A 10648-nucleotide genomic window follows, 5' to 3' on the forward strand; every position below is an offset into this window, starting at 1 on the left:
ATAACACAGAAGGAATCCTGTAGAAATGTAAGAGAGAGGTTGGCATCTGTTAATGTATTTACACATGCACACACACTCTCTGGATCACTCAGGGTAAATGGAAGCAATGGCAAAATCACAATATGGAGTATGAACTATGAAGTTATTTTCAGGTGGTTTATTTTCTGTCGATGCTTAGTAGGCTTGCAGCGTGTACATGTCTCCATATGGGGGGGATGTCTGTATATAAGGTTTATATCGGCAACTGCAAACAGCAATGTAATTCTGTATTATCTTTCCCTGTCACATGTTCCCCAGGTTAAAAAAAAGGTAAAGTTTCTCTCTCCCATGCATAAACTATGGAAAGAAGTAAAATCAGAGTCACCCTGTATTTAGGAACATTGCATAAGGCATAAACTGGGGATATTCTCACTCTCCGATCACAAAAAAGAAGTTTTACAATCTTTAGGGCTCTCATTTTTAAATAATAAAAAAGTATGACAAAATAAAGGAAAGTACTTAGATAAAACTTGCAACTGTTAAGTACAAACTATTTATGACAAGATTTAGTAAGCAAAGCAGGACAGAAACCTGCAAGTAAATGAACCCAGACTGAAATGCAACATAAACCACGATAAACTCAGCAGCATGACATCAAGAACTCAAGTAACAAACAGGTGATAGACATGATCCCTGAAAGAAAAACAAAATAACCTGTCTGACAGCACCAGCGGGGTGCTGGAGCCTCAACCTGCAAACTTCAGGAAAAAAAACCTACAAAAAAAAAAAAGAAAACCAAGTTGGAAACTGCTCTCCAAATTAGTTGAAATATCTCAGTGCAGGGTTTCCAACCACTGAGAAATGAGAAAGCATGGTTGAATGTTTCTTAAAGGTTATTTGAGGGGGGAAAAAAGAACTAAGTTATTTAAAGGGTTGTTCTTACTCGGCAGGAATTACTCAATGAAACGTCAATGTTCTTTAAAACCTATTTACTCGATTCAGTTCTGAAGCAATTTGAACCTCTCACATTCCCACAAGCATATACCAGTTTCTTGACTGTATGTCCCCAGTCTTTCCTGGTTTAATTGTTTATAAAAATCTTATTTGCCAAAATATCAGCCATAAGGGGGGAATGTGAGAGGCACTGCAAAAAACAGCAAGTGAAAATAGATGCACATGCCTGGCTGGGCAGAGGAAATGTGATTGGATTAGTACAAGATCCTCTTCCAATTACCTGAGCCTTGTGCTCACCGGGCAGTCTGCAAGGAGACTGCACACAGGCATAAACGTGGCCTTCTGGGAAAATTAACATTGCATTCACAGTTACCACCGGAGAAAATGATGGTCCCCAGAGCTGCCATCGTGAACCCAGCCTGGCACAACGGCCAGGGGAGCTGCATGGCTTCACCTTCCTGCTGGCTCCCACGCGCAGAGGCGGTTGTACGGACAAGGCTTTGTGTATTCCCTGCGTAAACACACTCACAGGAAAAGTTCAGCTCTGCCCATAAGCATCGAAGGTTAAGAACAGACCACAAGGACAGTCCTACCCCCCTACTTCACCCAACAGTCCTTCCAAGCTTTAACTCCTTTTCAGCTACAAACCCAAGATTTGCTCATTTGAACCAAAGCTATATAAATATATTTTAAAAACCCACAAATGCAAACATTTACCAAGAAAGGAAGAAAAGTTACAGTGAAATGAGGCCTTGTTATTGTCTTAAATCAGGAAAGCCAGGAATTTCCTCGAGGAGGCTTGCCTGTTTTCAGTCCTGTTCCAATCGCCCGGCTGTCTATGCATCCTCCAAACTACCTAACATACCCTTGTCAACAAGGTGTGCTTTGAGCGTGTTGAAGATGTGGAGCTGCTGGTCTGGCCGCAAGGTTAAGAACTGCTGGATCAGTTTGCTTGGGTTAGGACCTCTGAAACAGAAAAGCATCATTATCAGTGAGTCACACTGCTGAGTCTTAATGATCTGGGAACCCAAGTGCAATTTCATCAAAATAAAGACGCATAAAATAATAGCCATGTTGCCCATTCCTTCACCAGTTCTACTCAAGGGAGCTTTACTCTATTTGAGATGTGGAAATGGATTCAAAAGGCACAGGATGCTGAAGTGTAAACAAAAAAACCACCCCAAACCCAATCTGTCTCAAGAGGGTTGTGCATCTTCCCTTATCAGCAGATGCTCCTCCTCAAAAATCAAAGCAGCCACATAAAGACAGTTCCTCAGCTCCTTCACTACATCTTTTATGCACCTACAGGCTTTTTTCTATGCTTGGCTACAGAATACTTGTTAATGCTACAAAATTATGTTTTTCTGCCGGTTCAACTCTGGAAACTCTGGTCAAGGTTCACAGGGATGAAGAAGAGACATGGAGATGTTCCAGAGAGACTGAAATAAAAGACCTTGGGAAATGGGGGTTGTGTTTCCAGCTCTGCATTACCCTGCTGAAAGATGCTTCTCTTCTTCAAGCCTCCACTTCCTCTCTTTCTTTATCTTGTATTTTCAGATGTTAATCTCATGGGGACAAAAACTGTCTCTTATTACAAGCCTGTAGATCACTTGAGTTTGACAGGGTCCCCAAACTTCACCGCAAAGCAATAAATACCTGATAAAGCTTGCGATGTACACGTTAACGAAGGTAGCCATCAGGTACTGACAGTCAAAGCGGTCCATGATACCTCCATGCCCTGGGATTGTGTTGGCAAAGTCCTGTGCAAAGCAGAAGGGAATTGTATTTAACAGCCTCAAATGCTCATTACCTGTACCTCCCTATGTACCTCTATGCACGACACTCACAGCCTTGCTCTAATTCTTCCCAGAAGACAAAAGTCAGGCTAAGATGACATTTTGTTTAATCTCTCCCTGGTTTTAAAAGTTTCTCCTTTATGAAGACTTACTGGTGCCTGAGGGACATCAAGGCTTCACTCAGATCTGTCACTCAAAGGTCAAGGAAGGCTAATGTTTATCTCTTGGAACCCTGTCTTGCCTTTCAAGGCATCTTAACCGAACATGGACTGTTTCTATGTAAAACCACCCTGCAAGACATCAAGGGAAGCCTCAGATTGCAAAATTTCCTGACTGGGTGTTTCTTCCTCTACTGCCAGTTCTGCACCAAAGCAGCATTTAGAATACCACACTTGAAATGTTAAGGTCTATCCTCATTCAGTCTAAAAATCTAGATCCTGCCCCAGCATTTTATCTGTGATCAAAGAAACCTTCTCCCCCTTCCCAAAGCTCCCAGCCTGCTACTCCTTGGAGCACAGAGACTGTTTAGAGTGATAGCAACCATTTAGTCTTTCCTTTCTAAAATGGAAATTACCTTGACCATCCTCACCTTGATTTTGAAGGCCCTCTTAAATCCACTAGCAAAGAAGCCTCCGAATGGCCCAATGAGGGAGGCAAAAGTGGACAGTGCGATGCTGTGGATTTGGAAGGGGTACATCCGGACTGTCTTCTGCAGAAAGAAAAACAGGTCAGAGAAGGATTTTCAATGACAATAGCACTGTCCACCACTTGCCCCTCTTTCTGTTCTCTCCAGGCTTTAGACCAGTTGGTTTTCAAGTGGATTAATGTCTCACTAGACTTGGGATAGTTCCTTTGAGTCTTCAACCAACACAGAGCTAAATTCCCCCTTTTTCTGGATGTACCATCATCCCTTGTCATGTTCCCTCACAGACCATGAAAGTAAAGCCCTGATCTCTTTTCTTGGTGTTCCTACCTGTAAAATAAGATCCAATAAACAAAGAGTCCTACCCAGCCCACCACGGACTGCAGCACCAAGGGGATGTTGTACTCCTGCAGCTGGAACAGCTCGGATGGCTCACAGTCCACCGTGAAACTGTTGGTGTCGTTGTTGAACTCAACCGGACAGGTGAAGCACCGGTACCCAGACATCACATAGGACAGCTTCCAGGAGAGAGAAAAAGAGAAACAGCAAGAAAAAGCAGGATTAATATTTTCCTGAGCCATGTGGCAGAGCTGATCTCAAGGGAAAAGGCCACTCAAGGAGACATGGCGAGGAAAGAGCCACACTCCCAGCTTCATTAAGAAGATTATTCTCCTGAGAAGCAGTAATTGGCTAAAGGCAGAGTAAGCATTTTCGTTTAGTAAGTGCATCTGCTCAGCAAGCAGTGATCAGAGCCTTGTTCGAACAGGCTGACAGGCTGCACCACTTGGCTGAGAGAATGGAAACAACCAGACACAGAGATCATCATAAAAACAGATAAAAATATTCCAAGAGTGAATTCCTCATACAGCCCTTGAAACGATGCGCAGCATTCATCCAACAGCAGCAGAGAGAAAGTTTCAAGGATAATTATTTTAACGAGCACGTCACAGGGTCTAACAGGGACTAAGAACTTCCTCCAGTTCTCTGCTCCATCCACAGGATCTGCACAAAGCACAGCCACAAACCAGTTCAAGTCCTGGTCAGTAAGGAAAACGTGAAGTCTCTGCAAGAACTGGGAGACATTAAAGCCTGCGTGCATTTTTCAGACAAAACCCTGTCACCCTACAAAGGGAAAAGGCCAATGAAATAAGCACCATGATTGGTACTTACCAGCAATCCAAACAAAACAGTGGCAAAAAATCCTCCAATAAAACCCTCCCAGGTCTTCTTTGGGGAGAGCTGCCAGAGACAGAGAGAAAGAGAGAATTACAAACTGCACATTTCCACACACCGCCGCACACGTATGCAGCCCTTCTTTGCTCATAAATTGCTGAAGCAAATACGAATTGCTGCCAACTAAAAAATACGTGTTTGGTCAGAACTAGACACTAACATCTCTGTCTGAAATGGTTCGTTTCATTTCACAGCCTCAAAGACTGGGATGCACACCAAATTCAGTTTGGAGCCTTGCTTCAGACCCACAAAAAGCAACAAAACTAGAGATGAGGGAACACAGGACTAAGACCCAAAGAAGTTAAACGCATGTTTTGCCCACCAAAGTGTTACCAACCTTGATGAGTGGGGTGCGGCCAAAGAAGAACCCAAACATATATGCCATGATGTCATTGCAGATGACACAGGAAATCGGGACAATGAACCTAGATGGGAGAAGAATCAAACCATTGGAAAGTGCCAAGATCAGATAACTCCAAGACTTAACTAAACGAGCAGTTGCTTCATAAGGCGCTTTGCAGTGTCATCACACCAGTGTCTTCTCCCTCCAACACAATGCAAGGAGCAACCACTTGAAGCTCCTAAGGAAATCTGGGGGATTACTCTAGGGCTCTGGACTAAAAAGCAGGTCGTGTATCCAGAATAGCCTGTTTGAAGCACATTTTCTTCTGCCACACATGACATGCTGTTAGATAGTCACCTCCCTTCCCACCGGACAGGCTGGATTTTAGCGGTAGGCAGGCTGCTCCCAAAGCACTCTGGGCTGGTTATGGCACACAGAGGAACATGCAATCTTAAAGCGACCAAAATTAGTTCCCGGCACTACTCGTTTTGGGAAAACCACCAAAGGGGCTTCCCTCTGCACAGCAGCTGGAGTCAAGTGGCAGGTTGCAAATCTCCTTCCTTTCCCAGTGCTGCTTTTAACATGATGCTGGAATTAATATTGCCCCTAATCAAATACCAAGCAGCACTTTCCCATCAGAAAGAATCTACACAGGCCTGACACTGCCTGAAAGGTCCCTGCACCCCACAGCAATTTTCAGATGCTTCTTTACAACAACTCTATACTGCTCAAGTAGCACAAAGCAAGTCCTAAGTTGCTGAGATATATCACTCAATCTTTTGCTTTTCTACTCTGAACGGGTTGGTCCCTCACAGGAATCACCTGCTCCTTGGCCATTTGGTTTGTTTAAAAATAAACAGTTTTAACTCCAAACACAGTCATTCTTTTCAGGCTGCAGAAATCGAAGCAACTAGAACACACAGCAACTCACCATATCATTCCTTCAAACAGGTTGTGAATGATGAGGTGCGACTGGGTAACAACAATTAGCAACGTCACATGGGTCCATCCAAACTGGAAGAGAAGACAGCATGCAGTCCAGCCTGCCTAGAGACCCTGCCCACCATACGTATTGCTGGCAGAAATCAGATGCTGTTAGCTACCTCTCAGACAGAGAACAGCTCATGCACATCGGCATTTCTAGCATGCACCTTCACCACAACAAACACCAAGAGTCACGAAGAGCAGGGAACAGTTACTCGTAGTAATTTATGGGCATGTTCTTCAGCTGAAGCCCAGAGGTGACCTTCACTGGGAAGACTTCTGCTGGACCAAACGCTCCTTAGCCCACCCCTACCCCATATATCTCACTCAGCCTTCTGACTATATAAAAGGAGGAGAAGACTGATAGATATCCAAGCTGTATCCCTGTGTGCTGAATATATTGGAAAGCAAAACTAACTGCATTGATGGTCAAACACAAGCAACACCTTCCTGATGTTTAAGAAAAGGGGGACATCATAGGCAACTGGCAATCTACCCTCAGTACAAGAGTCAAGTAGCCTAGTGCAGTCCTCTCAGCTTGCAGAAAGTCTCTTAATAGCACCCACAAACGCAGAGAGGATACATGTTTGCATGGAAATTTGGTCAGAGACAGCTTCCTAAAAGTACAGTCTGCTCACACTAACTTCTTCCAGGCAGCATTACAATGCACAACCAGCACAGAAGCATCTACTGAGACGTGGTCCTCTACAGAACATTTTCAAGCAGCCTACATTATTCCTTCTTCTGCCTCCAACTGGGGGCAGCCAGGCCCTGCATTTAACCTTACCATGTAGAATTGGAGGCGATAGTGTTTCTTCACCAGACTCAAGACAAACATGCAGAAACCTGATGAGAGACAGAAGAAAAGTAAATGGTGGGATTGTATCTTCAACAGTAAGAAATACTTTTTTACCATGACATTGCCCAGCTCCTTAGCTTTTTACTTGAGTAAAGCAGCAATGCAGAGTGGGAAAACACACTACTTGGGTAGACACAAAATACCATTGCCTACAATGGACAGATGAACAATCAAGTCTGGCTGTCCCATACAGAATACGGAGTTTTCTTCTGCAGAGCCTCATGTAAGAGATTTGCCACCACTCTTCTAACCGTGCAGCCAAGTTACAGCATCACTGAATGATAGAATGGTTTGGGTTGGAAGGGACCTTAAAGCTCATCCAGTTCCAACTGGACCCCTTCCACTAGACCAGGTTGCTCAAAGCCTCATCCAACCTGGCCTTGAACACTTCCAGGGAGGAGCAACCACAGCTTCCTTGGGCAACCTGTTCCAGTGTCTCACCACCCTCACAGTGAAGAGCGGAGATGATTTGCTATGGATACTGCATTGGACATAATAATCAGGACAAGAGTAGTTCAAGGAGATTTCTTCCCTCCAGCCCCAACAAGATGAACCAACAGAAATTGTGGTCTCTACCTGTTAAGTATAGGGCGAAAGAAATGAAGCGGTGGTATTTGCTGAGAATTCGCAGGGGCTCCTCTCTCTGAACCAGGGTGAAGAAATAATCTGTCACAGTCTCGCCATAGAAAAAGTAGTTTACGCAGAGCAGGAAGTACCTGTGAAGGATGCAGATGCTCGTTAGTAGGAACCCTTAAAAGGCTTCTGGAGAAACACAGAGAGTGACTGATCCCTAAGGCCCTTACACTGCTCTGGTACACTGCAAAGAGGCATTCTTCAAGTGACAGCCAGAACTTTATTTCCCCCAGTTTAGAAATGTCACCTTCATTTAAACTAGTGGCTGCATCACTCAGCTCCACTTTGTGATGGATCCATGGATCACAGTGGGGTTTGGTTCTGGCCTTCTGATGCACAAAGACTTTCTGCCTTTAGGTGGCACTCCTCAACTGGCCTCTGCGAGCTTGGGCATCCTAAAAGCACCAGCTCTGTGCTTTCTGAAAGCCCTACTCCTGCCCTCTCCCCAGCCCTATCTCCCAATGTTCAGCCTTGTTTCACAACCACCCAAAAACTGACATCCCACCCAAGCAACCACATCCCTATCTAAGTGGTGACGTCCGTCCATGCTGCCCCTTGCACAGATCATGGGACTCAAATCTCTGCCTTTCATTAACAACAGGATATCAGTATGAGCTCTTTCAAGATATTGATCTACCAAGATTTGTGGGGGCTTTCCCTTTACAAGAGCTGCTAACACATGACACTGGTGAACACACAGCAAACCCACGGTCTCTGGTTTGGAGGTAGACAGACGATCCCCATCCTGCCTGTCTGCAATGAGATGAAGTGTTACTGCTGTACACAGGCCTGGGGAAGGAAGCAGCCCCTCTACTCACCAGCTGAGAGTCCTGAACCAGGGCAGGTCATATGAGTGGTACACATTATAGCCAATAGTGATAATCTCGTGGAAACATTTGATCTGGACACACATGACCTGCACAAAAGAACACCCGGAAGCTGTAATACATGTTGGTTAAACATCTCCTTCCTCAAGGAGATAAAAAAACATGCACGTGCAGAGCAAAAGATACTTTAGCAGTTGCTGTCACTCTGGCAGAGGTCTCCTGATCCAACATGAGAAGCTCACCATGTTGTTTTTCTCTCCCCTTTCCTCTGCAGGAGGTTTCTGACAACCCCTTGTATTTCAATTGCAGCCAAATGCAGGGCAGGCAGTCACAGATTCCCTCCAGGTTTCCTCATGGAGAGAGAAATCCAGCAAGCTGAACAAGGACCTCTAAAATATGAGGCTCTGAGCTGCCCACCCCAGCAATGGTTTCAACAGCTTTCACCCCTACTGCTGAGAACATCAGGGCATCTCTCTGGAGCACTTACTATTGTCATTAAGACCATGGGTCCCAAGTAGATAATGATGAAGAAGAAGGTGATCATTGCCAGTGTGAGGATGCCTCTTACCCACCAGTTCTTCCATCTAGGCCATAGAGAAAGAAAGAAGTTAGAGAAAGTCAAAACAAAGCAAAGAAGCAGGACAGCACTTCAGCTCTCTGCACATCACAGGAAGGAAACTGAGCCCTGGAAACCCGAGTTTCCTTTCGGTGCTGCAGAGAGACCTTGATCTACTGATGAAGGCCTGGATGGAGCACCCGCAAGGCTACAGCTCAGCTCAGTCTTCTCTTCCCTTCCCTGAACCTCACTAAATGTAGAAAGCATTAGCCAGGTGCAGAGCATCTCCAGGGGTACTGAAACACGACAGGAGAGTGTTCTTGTTCTGCTACAGGTTTCCCACACCTTGGACAAGCTGCAGGATAAATTCAAATAAAATGGGGACCATCACCCCTCTCTGCACTCCGTTTCAAGAGGAGACAAGGGCTGTAGCATGTTGTACCCATGTTGTTCTCCAACAGATCCTGCCTTGAACCTCTCCCACCCTCACAGCACACCAAGAGACACTTCCTCCAGTAACATAAATCAGATGCATTTTCCCCAAAGCAATCTGTAGAGAACATTCACAGTTTGTTCTTCAATCTTGTCCTTATCAGCACGCTTTTCTCGTGCATTAATTCCTGCAGAAGTAGGTCACACTAGTGGTTAAAAACCATCACAGCTGAAGTCTTTGCTGAGCGTGCTGTCAAAGCTAAACACAACTGTCTTCTGCCCCGCTCAGGCCTCTCTTCACCTGCCAAGACCAAGCACGCAGCGAGGCGGCCCTCCCACAGCCCTCCTCTGCCCCCGGTCCTCTCCCATCCCACGCACAGCAGCCCTGAGCACTGCACTCTGCTCTCCCCAGGAGCATCACCATCATCTGGGCCACAAAGATGATGAGGCACCTGGAGCATCTGCCTTACGAGGAGAGGCTGAGAGAGCTGGGACTCTTCAGCCTGGAGAAGAGCAGCCTGAGAGGGGATCTGAGCAATGGCTATAAATATCTGAAGTGTGGGGAACAAATGGATGGGGGCGGGCGCTTTTTGGTGGTGGCTGGTGACAGGACAAGGGGCAATGGGCACAAACTGGAACACTGGAAGTTCCAGACAAACTGAAGGAAAAACTTCTTTGCTGTGAGGGTGCCGGAGCCCTGGGACAGGCTGCCCAGAGAGGGTGTGGAGTCTCCATCTCTGGAGATGTTCAGAACCCACCTGGACACTTTCCTGTGCAACCTGCACTGGGTGAACCTGCTCTGCCAGGGGGGTTGAACTAGATAATCTCCTGAGGTCCCTTCCAACCCCACCAGTCTGTGATTCTATGATCTTCTGTGGCCTCGGGGCACCTTCCTGCTTGCACGCCAGGGAGGGAGAGCACAGCACATCTGAGAGCTGCTTCTTCAGCTTCCAGCAGCCATAGCCAGGGCTTGGAAAGCTGCAGTGAAGATGCAGGGGCCCTGGCAGCAGAGGGGAAGGATGCTCAGTGAGTGCTACCTTGAGGACAGGTTGGAGAGAGCTCTGTTCAGGACCTCTGGAGTGTCATCCGATGTCGGCACCGGGGGCGATCCTCCAAATTCAGATTTGCTTTCGCTGTCTGATGCTGTCTCTCCATCCAGCTTGTTCTCAGACTCTGACTCCTGCAAGTTAAAGAGAGCCAAAGAGCTTTACCGGACACAGTGCCACCTCTTTTTGAAGAAACTCAGACCAGCCCACTGGATGTAAGACCTACCACCACTCTCATAATGAGAGAAAGAGGAGAAGAAAATATTCTGGGTATTACATGGGGTTATATCCATGAGAAACAACATCAAGTATTTTAGGTGACCTACATGATGGGTTTTACTCCTCATCAGTCTCAGCAGCAGC

The 10648-nt window shown here is 45.9% G+C and overlaps 1 protein-coding gene across 1 annotated transcript; it reads right to left on the minus strand.

The window, feature by feature from the left end:
* Positions 1-1476: 1476 nt before the first annotated feature.
* CDS2 (CDP-diacylglycerol synthase 2) lies at positions 1477-10444 on the minus strand (the record flags this gene model as incomplete). Its single annotated transcript, XM_010163983.1, has 12 exons — positions 1477-1899; positions 2590-2693; positions 3319-3438; positions 3738-3890; positions 4543-4611; positions 4943-5030; positions 5880-5962; positions 6720-6778; positions 7368-7507; positions 8243-8340; positions 8739-8835; positions 10277-10444. Coding segments are annotated over 12 exons (1309 nt in total), but the record flags the coding sequence as incomplete, so codon positions are not given.
* Positions 10445-10648: the final 204 nt, after the last annotated feature.

The sequence above is a fragment of the Antrostomus carolinensis genome, unplaced genomic scaffold (genome assembly GCF_000700745.2).
Source record: "Antrostomus carolinensis isolate BGI_N321 unplaced genomic scaffold, ASM70074v2 scaffold9343, whole genome shotgun sequence".
Lineage (NCBI taxonomy): Eukaryota > Metazoa > Chordata > Aves > Caprimulgiformes > Caprimulgidae > Antrostomus > Antrostomus carolinensis.